General features: G+C 42.0%; 1 protein-coding gene across 6 annotated transcripts; it reads right to left on the bottom strand.

The window, feature by feature from the left end:
- Nucleotides 1-7,160: 7,160 nt before the first annotated feature.
- On the bottom strand, nt 7,161-19,628 carry nrros (negative regulator of reactive oxygen species). Of its 6 annotated transcripts, none has more exons than XM_071414936.1 (4): nt 19,452-19,470; nt 17,811-17,931; nt 16,808-16,940; nt 7,161-11,478 (listed from the first exon to the last, which is right to left on the bottom strand). In XM_071414936.1, the coding sequence occupies exons 3-4, from the start codon at nt 16,841-16,843 to the stop codon at nt 9,526-9,528; spliced, it is 1,989 nt and encodes a 662-aa protein (XP_071271037.1). In that variant the 5' UTR covers nt 16,844-16,940; nt 17,811-17,931; nt 19,452-19,470; the 3' UTR covers nt 7,161-9,525. The 6 variants fall into 6 exon arrangements, with proteins under 6 accessions (XP_071271037.1, XP_071271040.1, XP_071271039.1 ...); XM_071414939.1 differs by lacking the exons at nt 16,808-16,940; nt 19,452-19,470 and adding exons at nt 14,074-14,312; nt 14,799-14,942 and having other exon boundaries at nt 17,811-17,893; XM_071414938.1 differs by lacking the exons at nt 17,811-17,931; nt 19,452-19,470 and adding exons at nt 14,074-14,312; nt 16,119-16,667 and having other exon boundaries at nt 16,808-16,919.
- Between the last annotated feature and the right edge of the window lie 287 nt (nt 19,629-19,915).

The following is a 19,915-nucleotide window of genomic DNA, read 5'->3' as shown; positions in this document are numbered from 1 at the left end:
AGCATTGGTGGCAAATCTGATGGCTGAATGGTAAAGAACATCTAGCCACTCGAGAACACCCTTACCTGCCGATCTATAAATGATGTCTCCGTAATCTCTGAAACTGGAAACACTTATTTTCCTCACTAGCTTTAGCACCAGCTGTCAGAGCAGCTCACAGATTACTGCACATGTACATAGCCCATCTATAATTTAGCCCAAACAACTACCTCTTCCCCTACTGTATTTATTTAATTATTTATTTTGCTCCTTTGCACCCCATTATTTCTATTTCTACTTTGCACATTCTTCTACTGCAAATCTACCATTCCAGTGTTTTACTTGCTATATTGTATTTACTTCGCCACCATGGCCTTTTTTGCCTTTACCTCCCTTATCTCACCTCATTTGCTCACATTGTATATAGACTTATTTTTGTACTGTATTATTGACTGTATGTTTGTTTTACTCCATGTATAACTCTGTGTTGTTGTATGTGTCGAACTGCTTTGCTTTATCTTGGCCAGGTCGCAATTGTAAATGAGAACTTGTTCTCAACTTGCCTACCTGGTTAAATAAAGGTGAAATAAAAAATAAAAATGTTTATTCTAGCATGGGTAGGATGGTCATCTGAATCAGGGTTAGTTTGATAACTGTGGTGATAGAGGAGCGATTACGATAGAGGAAACCAAGTCTAGATTTAACTTTAGCCTGCAGCTTTTATATGTGCTCAGAGAAGGACAGTGCACCGTCTAGACTTACTCCCAAGTACTTGTATGAGGTGACTACATCAATCTCTAAACCCTCAGAGGTAGTAATAACACCTGTGGGAAGAGGGGCATTCTTCTTACCAAACCACATGACCTTTGTTTTGGAGGTGTTCAGAACAAGGTTAAGGGTAGAGAAAGCTTGTTGGACACTATGAAAGCTTTGTTGTAGAGCATTTAGCACAAAGTCTGGGGAGGGGCCAGCTGAGTATAAGATTGTATCATCTGCATATAAATGGATGAGAGAGCTTCCTACTGGCTGAGCTATGTTGTTGATGTAAATTGAGAAGAGGATTAGGATTGAGCCTTGGGGTACTCCCTTGGTGACAGGCAGTGGCTGAGACAGCAGATTTTCTGACTTTATACACTGCACTCTTTGAGAGAGGTAGTTTGCAAACCAGGCCAAAGACCCCTCAGAGACACCAATACTCCTTAGCCGGCCCACAAGAATGGAATGGTCTACCGTATCAAAAGCTTTGGCCAAGTCAATAAAAATAGCAGCACAATATTGCTTAGAATCAAGGGCAATGGTGACATCATTGAGGACCTTTAAGGTTGCAGTGACACATACAGAACCTGAGAGGAAACCAGATTGCATACTCGAGAGAATACTATAGACATCAAAAAAGCCAGTCAGTTGATTATTGACAAGTTTTTCCAACACTTTTGATAAACAGGGCAAAATAGAAATAGGCCTATAACAGTTAGGATCAGCTTGATCTCCCCCTTTAAATAAAGGACGAACTGTGGCTGCCTTCCACGCAATGGGAACCTCCCCAAAAAGGAGAGAGAAGTTAAAAAGGCTGGAGATAGGCTTGTCGACGATAGTGGCAGCAACCTTAAAGAAGAAAGGGTCTAAACCATCTGACCCATATGTTTTTGGGGGGTTAAATTTAAGGAGCTCCAGGCCTCCCGGGTGGCGCAGTGGTCTAGGGCACTGCATCGCAGCGCTAGCAGAGTCTCTGGGTTCGCGCCCAGGCTCTGTCGCAGCCGGCCGCGACCGGGAGGTCCGTGGGGCGACGCACAATTGGCCTAGCGTCGTTAGGGAGGGTTTGGCCGGTAGGGATATCCTTGTCTCATCGCGCTCCAGCGACTCCTGTGGCGGGCCGGGCGCAGTGCGCGCTAACCAAGGGGGCCAGGTGCACGGTGTTTCCTCCGACACATTGGTGGGGCTGGCTTCCGGGTTGGAGGCGCGCTGTGTTAAGAAGCAGTGCGGCTTGGTTGGGTTGTGCTTCGGAGGACGCATGGCTTTCGACCTTTGTCTCTCCCGAGCCCGTACGGGAGTTGTAGCGATGAGACAAGATAGTAATTACTAGCGATTGGATACCACGAAAAAATTGGGGAGAAAAGGGGGTCAAATTTTTTTTAAATTTAAAAATATATATATATTTTTTAAGGAGCTCCTTTAGCACCTCGGACTCAGTGACTGCCTGCAGGGAGAAACTTTGTAGTGGGGCAGGGGGAAAAGAGGGAGATGCATCGGGGATAGTTTCATTAGAAGGGGTGGGAGATGAGGAAATGTTGGACGGAGGCATGGCTGAGTCAAATAGGAATCCTGACTTAATGAAGTGGTGATTAAAGAGCTCAGTCATGTGCTTCTTGTCAGTAACAACCACATCATCAACATAAAGGGACATGGGCAGCTGTGAGGAGGAGGGTTTATTATCAGTTTTCCCTACTTCTTGGGGTTGGACCCACAGAGAGAGAACTGCTCCTTAAAATAACTAACTTTGGCCTTCTGGATAGCCTGAGTGCACTTATTTCTAATTTGCCTGAACGACAGCCAGTCAGCCTGAGTATGCGTGTGCCGAGCCTTTCGCCAAATGCAATTCTTGAGGTGGAGCAACTCTGCAAGATCACGGTCGAACCAGGGGCTGAACCTGTTTTTAATTCTCATTTTCTTTATGGGGGAGTGTTTGTTAACAATACCACTGAAAATATCAAAAAATAAGGTCCAAGCGTCTTCGACAGAGGGGATCAAGCTGATTCTATACCATTTTACAGAGGCCAGTTCATGAAGGAAGGCTTGCTCATTAAAGTTTTTTAGCAAGAGTATATGACAAATCAGGACAGGTCGTTTCACTGAGCAGCCATTACGAACACAGGCTGTAAAACAGTGATCACTAAGGTTATTACAGAAAACACCAGACTGGTACCTGTCAGGATTATTTGTGAGGATAACATAGAGGAGAGTGGTGTTTGGAGTCAAAGCCTGTGGGATTGGTGATAATCTGAGAAAGATTTAGGGAGTCCCATTGCTTTAGGACTTGGTCAGGTGGTCGCAGTTTATGTCACCTAGCAGGACAAATTCCGACTTAGTGTAAGGGGCCATGAGAGAGTTTAGGGCAGGTAGGGTACAGGCCGGTGCTGATGGAGGACGATAGCACCCAGCAACAGTCAACAAAGAGCTATTTGAAAGTTTAATGCTTAAAACCAGCGAATCAAATTGTTTGGGGACAGACTTGGTGGAGACAACCGAGCACTGAAGGTGATCCTTGGTAAAGATTGCCACTCCCCCACCTTTGGAAGATCTGTCTTGCCGAAAAAGGTTATTAACAGAAAGGTTAACATCAGTATTCAAAACACTCTTTCTTAACCACGTCTCAGTAATGACCAACACATCTGAATTGGAGCTGTGAACCCACACTTTCAATTGAACCATTTTTGGTAATAAGCTTCTAGTGTTAACGTGCAGAAAACCCAGGCTTTTACGAGAACAGAAGTCAGTGAAACAGATATCAGAGCACAAGTCAGAATTGTGGCGAGCAACTGTAGATGGGCCAGGGTGTACACGCACGTTTCAAGATATCATCAACAGTAATACAATCAAGGCACGGCATAGGACAGGGAGAGCTCTGCAATGCTGATTTATGACATCTGAGTGTGCATCAGATGGGAACAAGATCATAGTGTACAGCAATTTCATCAGGTAACATGAATACAAAGAGGTGGTTAGAATAAGATGGGAGGCCAAAAGTCAGTATAACCAATAGAGAGTCATAGTCCCGAGTGTGGGAACAAACATAGTCTGTCCCACGGTTGGGTAAAGAAAGTTTGTAGTCATCAAAGTATGCAGGAGTCATGAGGCAAATAGCAAAATAGCAAAATGCACAATAAAAAAATTATATATATACAGTATATAACGACTTGGGGCTAGCCATTGTAAGTTCAGAGTCACTCGCCCTAACAGTGCGTGTGTGCTGGAGGCGAGTGAAAGCTCGGGAGAGAGGGGTGAGTGTGGTGGAGGTACCTGTACCAGGCAGGGGGAGACATGCCAGGGCAGACGGTGACCAGATCGCCAGGTGGAATCCAAGCAGCATTGTAGCAGGCAACGGGAGTGCCTGTGAATGATCTTTGAACAGCAGGAGGGGGCTTCAGAGGACGCTTCAAAGACTCCTGACACTTGTTGGGACCAAAGGCCTTTTACTTCACACCTTAGTGCTAATTGAATTTGTATCTGTCTCAGTTCCAGGTTGGAATGGAGTGTATAAGGTAGTAGTTGTGGAATTGTTAGGTTAGATTACTTGTTGGTTATTACTGCATTGTCGGAACTAGAAGCACAAGCATTTCGCTACACTCGCATTAACATCTGCTAACCATGTGTATGTGACTAATAAAATTTGATTTGATTTGAATGGTGTCCTCAGTTCTCTGCTGTTTGTTGGCTAGAGCACCCTCTGTATAGCTTGGAAAAATAAAAACCTTGAAAGCAGTAATCTCTCTGGTAAATTTTGGTTAAAATTAGGTTGCAGGTTTGGAGTTTTGATCTGGAGCGAAGGCCATGCTGTGGAGAGTAGCATCCTGCATATGTACCTGCCGAAAAATTTAAGTGTGTCTAACTCCAAATCTATCCTTTTGTAAAAACTTGTTGAAAAATATGAGAGCTCACATTAAGCTGTGTCTTAACTTTGGGTATAACTCCAAAGTTGGCAATTTACTGCCACCTGCAGTTATAGAATGTTTGCTCACGAGTATAATTCATTGGCTGATCCCTCCTGGTGACCTGGATGGAATTATGTGATCCTTCTCTAACCCATAGGAAGTACCACCCAGTTGACTACTTCAAAATTGTGAAAGTTTTTAATGGCACTGCCAATGCTAAAATGGGATTTTGGGCACTAGAGTCCTCTATCTATCTCTATGGTTCCAACCACCATGACCTACAGCCACAGCATAACCACAGTGGTAATCTGGTTACGCTCTGGTTAAGCCTTCACTTCACGTCACGGTTGCTCTACACTCCACAGTTCCACACAGCCATCCTGACCGGCACCCAGTACTGCCTGCCTGCCAGTAACCCTGAGGGTCCTGAACTGATACACACACACACCAACACTCTACATACCAGAGCTAAGGTAGCTGACTAAACTCAACTCCATGGTGAAGGAAGTTTCTGATGAACTCCACCAACGGAATTGAGCAGAGACCAGGCTTTGTGGAATTCAGATCCGCCTACATCGGTTCGCCCAAGGCCAATACTTTAAAATATGTAATTTAGTTCTCTGTAATTGTGTGCCTTTCTTTGTTTGCTGAAATTCATACTTTTACTAAAATGTTAATCAAATACAACCACTGACACAAAAAGATCCCATCATGTCAAACGAACAAATTGTCTGTCGACATTTATAACATTTTACCGGCATCTCCTGTTTCCATCAGCCCGGACTTTACTTTTTTCATGCGTCAGGTAATTAATCCACATGAAATGGTTGGATGGAGACCTGGTTACTGTCTTCGATTGTAAAAATTAGGGGTAAATAAAAACATTTCTGATTTGAAACTGATATTTGGATGAACATACCCTAATTATAAATTATTAATTCAATCTTATAGTCATATCATATTAACCAAAAACGGAGTAGCCAAAATGAATACATTTTATATAAGATGCTTTTAGCCCCGTCAGCAACCCTCCTTCCTGTGACAGAAATATTTGCCATTTTTTATATGATATCTCCTTCTGAGTGAGTCTGACACAATCATTGGGGTCCCCCTGGCCGGTAATTCGACCATGATAACAAGTTTAGATAGCTGGCCTCTAAACTAATTTAGTAATCTAAACAATTTTAGCTGACATGGGCTTATTGACTGATTATCAGTGACTGACATTACAAGAGAAAAACTGATGATGCACAAACATATTTAGAAATGGCATCTTGTGTATTCTACTATTCTAACTCTGAACAGTAAATTGAGACCTCGACTGAGTTCCTTTTTGGGAAACTGACCCTGTTTAGTGTCATGATGTGAATGTGTCTACTGCTAATACCATATAAAATACCATTGCATTTTAGGTAAGGGGTTGTGAGAAAATACAACAATAATTATTGTCATCAACTATACCAATCAAAAGATCTCATCTTACTGATCAAAATTATTTATGATTAGAAAGCCTTCATGGGGAATGTTGCACAGGTCAATAATCAAAAATGAGTGGCAGCAAGAATATTTAGAATTCGGCCAGAATTTTTTTTTCTTGTCAATTCATTTATTTATTTTTATTCATGGATTTAAGCAAAACTTCCCAGAAATGTAGATACACTATTTAGTTGTTACTTTGTGCCCTGTGTTACTTTGTGTCCCGGTCTCCCCTAGATCTATAGGATTCCCTTTTTTTGCCAAGGTTTTTATTCTGTAACTTTGTTTTAAGCAGTTAGGCCTAAGGTCTGTGTGGTGCAGTGATTAAGAAACATAATAATACAGCATTTTCTCGTGTAACTACTTTAGAGGTTTACAACTGTGTGGTTGTTTGGTAAAGTCAAACTTTTAAAGAAAATGTGTGTTGATTCAACTGTCTAAAGGATGAATTCGCTATTTGACTGCAAATTCACTGTTCTGATATCTGTTTCATTTTATTTGGTCTTCCAGACCATCTCAAGCTATTTAAGCCGTTCAATAGTTGTTGCCATTTAAACCACTCTTAGTAGCCCTAGACCTAATTTGGTCCCATTGAGCTGGTTGGTGGCCATTTTGAAAAACTGCTGCCTGTGGAGTAGGCCTAATGCGTAAAATCTGCTATGTTTATTTAGACTTTTGCTGGCTTTCTATAAAGGTTAAGTGGTCTCATCAAAGGTATTTTGTGAAAATGGGTTTCCCCTCTGCTGGATTCTGCATTTCTATTTAATTATTTGGGTGTCTACTGTCTACATGGCAGGTTGTTTATTTTTTAATAAACAAAAAGTCTATGTACTTTCCAATGTAGGCTAAGAACATGAAGAGGATTTTTTATATTCAATAAAATCAACCGGTTGCCCCTATCCCTTCCATTGATTGTTAGCTAGCTGTGGCTAAGGTTAGCTGACGTTTGTAGTGGCTGTGGATTACAGTTTCACCTGGCTCATAGACTACTTTCAGTGTGAGCAAAAATAAAATACTGAACTTTGGCTTTAAATTTGGACTGAAATAATGAACTGGTTAATTTAACCAAACCATTATTTTATTAAATGTACATGTAATTCAATCCATTTCTAATTTGTAATTTCTCCACTCATAGGTTCACTTATGAGTACCAGCTCAGGAGGGACACCGGACTGGAGGAGGAGATTACATCTGCAATGGAGGACAGGCAGCAGTTAAGTCGAAAACATACAGGATATGTTAACGTCGTCACAAATCTGGGACCAGCACCGTTGTTAACTACCAGCACTGTTGCTAACTAGCAAAGCTGGTCCCATTGTTGCAAAGAGCTATGGGATATTAGAATCCTGTTGTCTTAACCTTTGTCATCTTCAACCTAGAGCTATGGAAGACCCACTTTTCATCACATCATGCCCAGATGACCAGATGAAGTTAAAGGTATACGAGCACACACTAAACTAGAGCTGAAGTGAAGAACATGAAGATTAAAGGTATGTGCTGTTTCTTACTTACTTGTATTATTTTGGCCCATGTGCCGATCGTGAAATGTGGCCCGTGTGCCAGTTGACTGTTTCTTTACTGGGGTGCAGTCCAAAGCAGGGTGTGTGTGGGTGTGTGTGTGTGTGTGTGTGTGTGTGTGTGTGTGTGTGTGTGTGTGTGTGTGTGTGTGTGTGTGTGTGTGTGTGTGTGTGTGTGTGTGTGTGTGTGTGTGTGTGTGTGTGTGTGTGTGTGTGTGTGTGTGTGTGTGTGTGTGTGTGTGTGTGTGTGTGTGTGTGTGTGCTGAACGGCTGTGTCTCCTGAGATAGGTTGTTAGTGCTTTCTGAGCTGTGTAATTTCTTTCATCAGGTGTTGATTGGTGCTTCACTTTAGGCAGGGTTTATTTGTACGGAGCATAGTGATTGTCAGTTTTAAACACAGTGAAAGCACAATACTTTTAGGAAATCCCTAACCTTTAACTGCTCTTAGTTCAGTACATAGGACTGACCTGACAACATAGCAAATGTGAAGGATAATGTTGTGCCGTAGTCTAACACACTTTTATACAAAAATTGTACCTTTCAAACCCATATTGGTGGAATACTGGATGTGGTCCCTGTGGCCAATGTTGTAGCTGTGCCTCACAAATGCGACTCGAGGCCAACCCCTCCTTTCTGAGATAAAGACCTGGGCAGTTGCTGCACATCTCAGCAAAACAGGAAATTTCATGTTTCCTCTGCCACTTTTAGCAACAGTTTGCATCACAAGACTTCTACACACATACACACATCATGTGCACACAATAGGCCCTTAGAAGCAGGGATTGTGTGAACCAACTACACATTGCGCCATCAGATTATAACAATGCAAAAAGGTCCAGCAAATTTATGGGAAATCCTGACTGGCTTCCGAAAAATGTATAGCACGCAGTTATTTATCACATCTGGTTTATTTTAGCAGGATACGGTATGTTTGTTTTATGTTTCCTCAATATGAGAAATCACCACATGTAGAGGAGAGTGGGGTTACATAATCAGAACTCATTTTTACGCTTCATCTCCAAATCATCCTAAAGTATTTAATAATTGAAATGATGTGACTTATAGATGATTTGGATATGAAGCGCAAAAATGCTACTATAGGTACCATTGACTTGCATTGGATATGGTAATATCAGAAGAAAGGTTACAAACCTAACAAAACCTAACAACTTCAATTACTAATTTCACTGAACAACCAAATTCACTAAGAATACATTACATAGGATGAAGAAACAATACTCAGAGCCGCAACTCCATACTACACGTCAAACATAGAGAACTGATACTATATACTGATACTGATACTATCGTTGCTGGGTTGGGATTGGTGTGAGGATTTCTCATGTCTTACTCATTGTTAGAAAATAATTTGGTACTATAATTATTGAATATTATAATGAATCCTATAAATTAAAGTGGCCAATTTGGGTGCAATCAATTAGCTTAATTTCTCAGAGATCAAATTATATTTCAACAAAATAATGTTTCCGGAATGCTTATCTTATTTAACTAGGCAAGTCAGTTAAGAACAAATTCTTATTTTCAATGATGGCCTAGGAACAGTTTCTGTAGATAGAAACAGATACGGAGTGGCAGGTAGCCTAGTGGTTGGAGCTGCCTTGTTCAGGGGCAGAACGACAGATTTTTACCTTGTCAGCTCGGGGATTCGATCTTGCAACCTTTCGGTTACTAGTCCAACGCTCCAACCACTAGGCTACCTGCCACCCCCGTATCTGTTTCTAACTACAGAAACGATTTCAGAACAATCTGAGATGGTGGATGTCATGACTTGCTGAAATGACATGGAACGACCCATGTGCAAAACATCACACTTGGACAGAATGTACCATATTGTCTTAATCATTTGACCTTTCATCCACAACACAAGGAAGGTGACTGAAATGTCAGTATGACGTGGGCCTCCGGCATTTATTTTTAATGGCCTTGGGAAGCAGTCTGGGCCTGAAGGTGAGCAGGAAGATGACAGAAATCCCAACCAGGCAGAGGACAGGTACGATAAACAACAGGATGTACCAGTACACAGACTCCTCCTCACTCCCACCACATATTAAAGGGTTTAAAAACACCACTTTGTGTGTATTTTTTGTCATATCCTGACATGAAATGTCTAAGAGGTCGATGATATTGACCGTTTTCGCCCTCTCAAACGTCCTGTACCAGTCCAACTGGCAGCAGTTGAAAGTGTTTCCATTAAGAAAAACAGTCTGTAGTTTCAAGGCTAATGTGTTAGCCTGATCTGAGGGGACAGTGTTCAGTTTGTTGTCCCTCAGGTCCAGCAGCCTCAGCTCAAGGTGTTGCAGTGAAGCAGGGAGCTGAGTAAGAGAGTTTCTGGAAATGTTCAAAGACTTTAAGTGGTGGAAAGGAGAGAAGTCAAAGTCTCTCAGGCCTGTGTTTCCCAATCCTAGATGGTGTAAAGTTCTGCTGAGGCCTGCTATCGATATGGGCTCAATGTTGAGTTCTGGGTTGTTAGACAGCTCCAGGTGTGTTAGAGGTGTCCCTGTGAACGCTAACGGTGGCAGTCTCCCCAGGTTGCACCCTGATAGGTGGAGCTGTCTCAGAGAGCTGATGTTTCTCCAAACAACACAGCCACCCCTGTTCCCACCCCCTTCCTCAAGGGAGCATATGCCAACTCTGTTAAAGCTGATATCCACAGAGCTGATGCTGGTAAGAGAGGAGAACAGTCTAGGAGGTAGACTCTGCAGGTCATTCTGGCTCAGGTTGAGATAGCTCAGTTTTCCTAACTCACTTAAACTACCTTGGTCAGCATGGAGCTCCGTCAATCTATTGTTGCTCACATCCAACTCGTACAACGTCCCTGGAAGTTTTTCCAGTGTTAGATTTAAAACCTCGAGACAGTTTGTCTGTATCCTGAGCCTGGCCAGGCTAGGCATTTTGCTGATAAACCCTTGGGGGAAGTAGCCCACCTGATTTCCACTCAGATCCAGCAGGTCCAGAGAGGAGATGTCACCGTGCAGGCTCTCGTCCCACAGCTGGGCTGTGACATTGGTCACGTTGCCCCTCAGGTTGAAGAACTGGACACTGTTGGTCCAGTTTGGGTAGCCAGCGGTGTCTGCCAGGTGTTCATAGAAGCTCAACCTGTTCTGGGAGAGATGGAGGTTCCTCAGGCGGCTCTGGATGGGCAGGAAGGGGAAGAAAAGGAGGTTGTTGTTGGTGAGATCCAGGGTCTCCAGATGGAAAGTTTCCTGGAGGTCCTGGTTGGCTATGAACCACTCAATGTTGTTGTGACTTGCGTTGAGCACCACGAGCTGGGTCATTTCGAAGTCCATCAGGCAGGCCAGGTGGTTGAAGGCCAGGTTTAGTCTCTGCAGCTTGTGCAGGTGGTCGAAGGCATCAACGATCTCAAACAGCATGTTCCTCTGCAGGTCCAGCTCTCTGAGCTGGTGGAGGTCGCTGAAGGAGCTTTCATCCAGCCTCAGCAGGAGGTTCCTGGAAAGGTTGAGGTACTCCAGGGACGTCATATTCTGGAGGAGGACCGAAGCTATGTCGTTTGTAAGCTGGTTTTCTGACAGATCCAGAACTTTGAGTCTAGACAGGGTGAGCAGTGCCCTGCTAGTTTCCTGGTATCCAACGTGAAGTTGATTGGCAGCTAGATTGAGGCTCTCTAGATGAGGTGAGTTGTGAAAGAATTTTGACCCCACTGTCTCCAAGCGGTTTTCTGCACAGCTTAGAGTGCGAAGGGAGATGTAGCGGGAGAGGGAGTCATCTTGTAACATCTGAATGTGGTTATGGGTCAGGTGGAGTTCCTCTATGTTGTCTGGTAGGTCTCTCGGCACAGATGAGATCTCACTATCACTACAGAGAGCAATCTTTTGGGTCTGCAAAGAGAAAGGGAGAGAAATTCAGTGTATGCGAGATCAATACAATTTAAAATACTTCATTTTATATGTTAAAATACTTTAAACAGCAAAGAAAAAAAGTATTGTACCACAAATCAGACCAGAGAGTATACGAGGGTATAAAAGTATTTAATGTATGCATGAACGGAAACCCTGAGAACCAGCAGTAGCAGCAGTTTCCATGATAGAATTACCTTTGCTTATATCTATTGTGGTAACTTATGCTCTCTCTTCCCTTCAGAAACCAGAGTGTATGCTGCATTTCTTATGAAAATGTCATCAGAGGCACTTTTTCACAGCTTTCAGTGAGAACCACAAGCTCTGAAATTCATAATTCAAAGGAACTTTCTTTACTTGGTATTGTATGTTTATTATTTTTATTGAGAGTTACAGTGGGGCCTGAAATTATTGACACCCTTTATCAAGATGAACAAAAATGACTGTATGAAATATATATTTCAAATACTGAGCTATGTTGTAGGCTCCAAAAACGGAGCCTTTTTCTGAAATATTTTATGAGTTGGAGAACACATTGGGAGAGATCATAGACCAGGGTTATTCAACCGGGTGTCCGCAGCCCGAGAAACTGCAGGGGGTCCTCAAAAATAGTGCATAAAAAAAGGAATATCGCTAGCAATAATTTTGAATTACATACCTACAGTAGAAAAGAGGAGGATATCTTATTTCTAATGATGTCAACTTATTTTTTAAAGTACCAATGCAGCCGCTTTTATCTCAATATCAAATCATTTCTGGGTAACAATTAAGTACACTACTGTGATTGTTTTAAATTAAAATGATCAAAAAGAATCAAACATTTATTCTTAGCAAAGAGCAATTTCTCAAGCAAGAATTTTGCTAAGAATGTCTGGGAGTGGTTTGAGTGGGGAGAGGAAAACTGAAAATGTGCTGTTATTGGCAGAGAGGCTTGGAACTCTTTCCTATTGGTCAATTAACTAATTAATCGCATGGTGATGTCACCATGGAACGCCAAACTCCCTCCCACCAAAACAGGCAGAAATTTCAGGCGGTCTTTTCAAACAGCTCTTACACTAAAAGGGCATTATCATCATTTTCACAATTTCACAATATTTTTACAGTTTCCCGTTGTGTATCAAGAATGGTCCACCACCCAAAGGATATCCAGCCAACTTGACAAAACTGTGGGAAGTCAACATGGGCCAGCATATCTATGGAACGCTTTCTACACCTTGTAGTTCATGCCCCGACAAATTGAGGCTGTCTGAGGGCAAAAGGGGGTGCAACTCAATATCAGAAAGGTGTTCCTAATGTTTTGTACACTCAGTGTAAGTAAAACACAGAGAAATCACAATTTTGACTGCACTGGACCTTTAACTCCTAATATTGACCAAATTACACGAATTGGAGCCAATTACACTCACACACCCATGAATAGTCTACCAATGCAGCAAGTCCCGCTGGATACTGGTAAGTTTCCTTACCTTGGACATACATTTTTGCGAACACAAGGCTAAACTTTGTTTAACCAGCTAAACAGCTGCAAAAGTGTTTGGAGTAACTTTCTATCTAATAGGCTATGTTAGAGTTGACATTTTAGAGTTGTCTCTTCCAATTATAATGTGGGGGGGGGTCAAAATAATGAAAAACTATCTACCAAGTCTATTCATGTTACTTCATTTACTTGATAAGACATTTTTGCTAACGTATGATGGGGGGGGTCCCTGGGCCGCCGGTTTACCTGGGTACATTCATATTTTACATTATGTTTTTTTTTCTTCTTTTTTTTTTCTCTCATGTACTCTCATTTTGACGCCAAACTCACCACTGGTGTGCTCTATTTTCATGTCATCTGACCAATGCACCAATTCCAATCCAAGTGCCAATGCTGTTTAGCAAACTCCTGTCGTTTACATCAGAGCTCTTTGGCCAGTTTTGGGTTTGGGGTTTTGTGTCTGCAGGAGCAGAAAATAACCCATAAAATATAGTGGTGGATTTTTGATGTTAGTGGGCTATTTTGCTTCCACTGGTCCTTAGGCTCTTGTTAAGGTCAACAACATCATGAACTATACCCAGTACCAGGATATTTTAGCCAAAAAGCTGGTTGCCTCTGCCAGGAGTGGCTCTTCCAAATAAAATAAATCACATTTTATTGGTCACATACACGTGTTTAGCAGATGTTATTGCGGGTGTAGGAAAATGCTTGTGCTTCTAGTTCAGACAGTGCAGCAATATCTAACAATATCTAACAATTTCACAACAAATACATAATACACATAAATCTAAGTAAAGGAATGGAATTAAGAATATATAAATATATGGACGAGCAATGTCAGATCGGCATAGACTAAGATACAGTTCATAGTTTAGAATTCAGTATATACATATGAGTAATTCAAGATATGTAAACATTATTAAAGTGACATTATTGAAAGTGACTAGTGTTCCATTTATTAAAGTGGCCAATGATTTCCAGTCTGTGTATGTAGGCAGCAGCCTCTCTGTGCCAGTGATGGCTATTTAACAGTCTGATGGCCTTGAGATAGAAGCTGTTTTTCAGTCTCTCAGTCCCAGCTTTGATGCACCTGTACTGACCTCGCCTTCTGGATGATAGCAGGGTGAACAGGCAGTGGCTCGGGTGGTTGATGTCTTTGATTATCTTTTTGACCTTCCTGTGACATTGGGCGCTATAGGTGTCCTGGAGGGAAGGTAGTTTGCCCCCGGTGATGCGTTGTGCAGACCGCACCACCCTCTGGAGAGCCCTGCGGTTGTGGGTGGTGCAGTTGCCATACCAGGCGGTGATGCAGCCTGACAGGATGCTCTCAATTGTGCATCTGTAAAAGTTTGTGAGGGTTTTAGTTGACAAGCCAAATTTCTTCAGCCCCCTGAGGTTGAAGAGGCGCTGTTGCACCTTCTTCACCACACTGTCTGTGTGGGTGGAACATTTCAGTTTGTCAGTGATACAGTTGAAGTCGGAAGTTTACATACACTTAAGTTGGAGTCATTAAAACTCGTTTTTCAACCACTCCACAAATTTCTTGTAAACAAACTATGGTTTTGGCAAGTCGGTTAGGACATCTACTTTGTGCATGACACAAGTAATTTTTCCAACAATTGCTTACAGACAGATTATTTCACTTATAATTCACTGTATCACAATTCTAGTGGGTCAGAAGTTTACATACACTAAGTTGACTGTGCCTTTCAACAGCTTGGAAAATTCCAGAAAATTATGTCATGGCTTTAGAAGCTTCTGAAAGGCTAATTGACATAATTTGAGTCAATTGGAGGTGTACCTGTGGATGTATTTCAAAGCCTACCTTCAAACTCAGTGCCTCTTTGCTTGACTTCATTGGAAAATCAAAAGAAATCAGCCAAAACCTCAGAAAAAAAAATTGTAGATCTCCACAAGTCTGGTTCATCCTTAGGAGCAATTTCCAAACGCCTGAAGGTACCACGTTCATCTGTACAAACAAATGTACGCAAGTATAAACACCATGGGACCACACAGCCGTCATACCGCTCAGAAAGGAGACGTGTTCTGTTTCCTAGAGATGAACGTTCTTTGGTGCAAAAAGTGCAAATCAATTGCAGAACAACAGCACAGTAAAACGACCTTGTGAAGATGCTGGAAGAAACAGGTAAAAAAAGTATCTATATCCACAGTAAAACGAGTCCTATATCGACACAACCTGAAAGGCCGCTCAGCAAGGAAGAAGCCACTGCTCCAAAACCGCCATAAAAAAGCCAGACTACGGTTTGCAACTGCACATGGGGACAAAGATCGTACTTTTTGGAGAAATGTCCTCTGGTCTGATGAAACAAAAATAGAACTGTTTGGCCATAATGACCATTGTTATGTTTGGAGGAAAAAAGGGGGAGGCTTGCAAGCCGAAGAACACCATCCCAACCGTGAAGCACGGGTGAGGCAGCATCATGTTGAGAGGGTGCTTTGCTGCAGGAGGGACTGGCGCACTTCACAAATAGATGGCATAATGAGGAAGGAAAACTATGTGGATATATTGAAGCAACATCTCAAGACATCAGTCAGGAAGTTAAAGCTTGGTCGCAAATGGGTCTTCCAAATGGACAATGACCCCAAGCATACTTCCAAAGTTGTGGCAAAATGGCTTAAGGACAACAAAGTCAAGGTATTGGAGTGGCCATCACAAAGCCCTGACTTCAATCCCATAGAAAATGTGTGGGCAGAACTGAAAAAGTGTGTGTGAGCAAGGAGGCCTAAAAACCTGACTCAGTTACACCAGCTCTGTCAGGGGGAATGGCCCAAAATTCACCCAACTTATTGCGGGAAGCTTGGGGAAGGCTACCCAAAACGTTTGACCCAAGGTAAAGAATTTAAAGGCAATGCTACCAAATACTAATTGAGTGTATGTAAACTTCTGACCCACTAGAAATGTGATGAAAGAAATAAAAGCTGAAATAAATAAATTCTCTACTATTATTCTGACATTTCACATTCTTAAAACAAAGTGGTGATCCTAACTGACCTAAGACAGGGAATTTTTACTAGGATTAAATGTCTGGATTTGTGAAAAACTGAGTTTAAATGTATTTGGCTAGGGTGTATGTAAACTTCTGACTTCAACTGTATGTACACCGAGGAACTTAAAACGTTCTACCTTCTCCACATGCTGTCCTGTTGATGTGGATAGGGGAGTGCTCCCTCTGCTCTTTGTTAAAGTCCACGATCATCTTCTTTGTTTTGTTGACGTTGGGTGACAGGTTATTTTCCTGACACCACACTCCCAGAGCCCTCCTCACTGTAGTCTGTCTTGTCGTTGTTGGTAATCAAGCCTACTACTGTTGTGTTGTCTGCAAACTTGATGATTGAGTTGGAGGCGTGCATGGCCACGCAGTCATGGGTGAACAGGGAGTACAGGAGGGGGCTGAGCACGCACCCTTGTGGGGCACCAGTGTTGAGGATCAGCGAAGTGGAGGTGTTGTTTCCTACCTTCACAACCTGGGGGTGGCCTGTCAGGAAGTCCAGGACCCAATTGCACATGGCAGGGTTCAGAACCAGGGCCTCAAGCTTAATGATGGGCTTGGAGGGTACTATGGTGTTGAATGCTGAGCTGTAGTCAATGAACAGCATTCTTACATAGGTATTCCTCTTGTCCAGATGGGATAGGGCAGTGTGCAGTGTGATGGCGATTGCATCGTCTGTGGACCTATTGGGGCGGTAAGCAAATTGAAGTGGGTCTAGGGTGACAAGTCAGGTGGAGGTGATATGATCCTTGACTGGTCTCTCAAAGCACTTCATGATGACAGAAGTGAGTGCTACGGGGCGATAGTCATTTAGTTCAGTTACCTTTGCATTCTTGGGTACAGGAACAATGGTGGCCATCTTGAAGCAAGCCAATAACCCCAAGCACACATCAAAATGCACAAAAATATATTTTTGCAAAGGCCATCTGTCTCCGGATCTGAAACCCGTTGAAAACCTGTGGTTTGAATTGAGCAGGGCAGTCCATAAGCACAGATCGAATTATATCAAGGATCTAGAAAGATTCTGTATGGAGGAATGGTCTAAAATCCATCCCAATGTGTTCTTCAACTCATAAAACATTTTAGAAAAAGGCTCAGTGCCCCTTATCCTCGCAAGGTGAAATATTGAAAGGTATTGTCAATCATTTTAAACAATCTCTTTCTCTGAGCAATTGTATTAGTATAAATCATTTGCTCATCTTTATCAAGGGTGTCAATTTCAGACCCTCACCGTGTACAATTTAGAAACCACTTAGAAAAGCTGTTATTCAATGTGCTACATGCCTATGAGTTTTATTATTGACCTGTGAAATATTCTCCATGTGTCTAAACATATCATTTTTATCAGTAAAATGGGGTATTTTGATTTGTCTAGTTGATGACAATAGTTATTGTATTTTCTCACAAGATTCAGATTAGTATAGGCTCCTATCTTGTAGATACACATTAAATATGAATGTTTGTCAATGTTTGGCATTGTACTTTATTTATTGATTGCATATTTGGATTTCTGTGACTTTCAAAGTCAATCAAATTAATTTGTGACTTTAAAAGTGTGCCACTCAATGTTATTTGTATTATTATTGTTAATAGTATTATTATTTATATTATTCATAATAGAATACATGGGACATAAAAGGTTCCTACAGGATCCTTAAAACCCTAAAAGGTTCCTCAGGGAAAAGGTTCCAGGAGGCACCTTTAGGGGTACCGCTGGTGTTACAATTAGAGGAAGCCCTGAAGGTGCCTACAGGAACATTATTTTTAGAGTGTATATTTTCTCCCTCTACGCTCTAATAAGCTTGTTCAAGAAATGTAGCTCTTACCAGTCTGCAGAGGCTGTGGTGAGGGTGGCAGAGGGCAGGTATTAGCAGGCTCCACAGGGTCCAGATGGTGAGACAGACCAGGGTAGGGATTAGGCCTTGGATGGGCATCTTAACATCCTCACTGTGGGGGAGAGAAGGGGAGCAGGAGAGGACTGAGACTCAGAAAAGGAGAGGTAATCTATGTCAGGGTTTCCCAAACTCAGTGGTGTGACAAACAAAAAATGTCCAGTCAGCGAAAGTCCTGTGGGCGAAAACAGCTCGTTGATGACAGGTTGAAGGAGAATGACAAGAATAGTGCAAGTTACCAGACGAGTCACAAACAGGCAAATAACGGCATATTACAACAGTGGTGTGCAGAACGACATCTTGGAATGCACAACTCGTCGGTCCTTGTCACAGATGGGCTATTGCAGCCGACGACCACACCGGGTTCCACTCCTATCAGCTGAAAACAAGAAGAAGCGGTTCCATTGGGCACGTGATTGCCAACACTGGACAATTGAGGAGTGGAAAAACATTGCCTGGTTTGACGAATCCCGGTTCCTGTTGCGTCATGCTGATGGCAGTCAGGATTTGGCATAAGCAGCATGAGTCCATGGCCCCAACCTGCCTGGTGTCAACTGTACAGGCTGGTGGTGGTGGTGTAATGGTGTGGGGAATGTTTTCCTGGCCCACGTTAGTTCCCTTGATACCAATTAAGCAACGTTTCCACGCCACAAAGAATTCAGGCTGTTCTGGAGGCAAGGGGGGGTCCGACCTGGTACTAGATGGCTGTACTTAATAAACTAGCCACTGAGTGTATTCCATACAATATAACACCCACAGTCTCTCAACCATAAAAACAGAATAACAGCTGTATATCTCCATTATCTTTTAACCTTGATAAAGTTTTCAATTAATTATTTTCATACTGTAACCATTAAATCTGATCAATACTGTACTGTAATACTGTATATACCGAGAGTTCAAAAGGTATTCACACTCAAACCATAAGGACTAACCCAAGGAGGCTGAGATACAAAAAGAACATACTTAATTTAATACATGCTTGTCTGAAACGTAAGTTATTTTATTTTTAACACATTTCACTGTCACCCTTTGTATTCTTTTGAGCATTGATTAAATTAAGTAGGCCTAAATCATTTTTGCATCTCAGCCTCCTTGGGTTAGTCCTTATCATGGTTTGAGTGTGAATACCTTTTGAACTCTCCACTACTGTAGTAATCAAATACATTAATTAGGAATAATATATAAATCTACTTATAAATCCAAAATATTGAATTGACATATTACATATCTGAACAGATAATGCACAGTATAATGCTTTACAAGACGTTAACTAATAGTGAAATTAACAAATAAGTTTTATCAATTTATAAGCAGATTGAGAAATACAACGAATTAGCATAGACTGTATAACGATAAGGATATTAAGCTACAAAGTAACATTCCTTGACTTAAGAGCATGAATGACAATACATTCAAAGTCACACTTTCTGTTCTGATATTACAAGCACGTACTTAGAAGTGTTCCATTTGCGCTGATGTTATTCATTCATTACTTTGTCAGACGCTGTTGAGTGTAGATAGGTCACGCACAGGTAGAGCAAGTGCACAGTGCGCCATGCATCTACTACTTACGCTGGTGGTTAGGTGTGTGTTATTCAAGCCACTGACGGTTGAGCTCCTGACCATATTCTCTGGTTTGTTCGACGCAGCCTCGGTCGGTAAGTCGGGTTCTCATCTATGTGGAGCAGTGTGTGTTCTCTACATAGCGGAGCGGTGCTTTTAGTATTTGCGGAAGCAGGCAAGCAACGGAAACCAAAGTCACATGGACAAGCAAGATCATACATATAGGTTCGCAGGCCTAGGTCAGAGACATGCATGTCCTGTACTGCGTTACACATATTGCATTGGAACTAGAAGATTCCCTATATTTTTATGTGATGCATTTCATGCATGCCCATAGTACATAAGTGTCAACTTATGTTATTTGCAGATAATAGACTTACATCAAATGCAACTTTCTCACCTATCTGTTTCTATTTGGGAATTCTGGGTTAAAATACCTTTTTCAAAGTATTTTTTAAAATACTGTTGCAATG

This window comes from Salvelinus alpinus, chromosome 8 (assembly GCF_045679555.1).
Source record: "Salvelinus alpinus chromosome 8, SLU_Salpinus.1, whole genome shotgun sequence".
NCBI lineage: Eukaryota > Metazoa > Chordata > Actinopteri > Salmoniformes > Salmonidae > Salvelinus > Salvelinus alpinus.
This window is presented reverse-complemented; position numbering and strand designations above follow the sequence as displayed.

Excerpts from the sequence above, each read along its gene's own strand:
- nrros (XM_071414934.1), bottom strand. The coding sequence starts at position 17,918 with ATGCCCATCCAAGGCCTAATCCCTACCCTGGTCTGTCTCACCATCTGG. Across the intron at positions 11,479-17,810 it reads ACCACAGCCTCTGCAGACTG|ACCCAAAAGATTGCTCTCTG; the intron begins GTAAGAGCTACA and ends TTCTCTTTGCAG.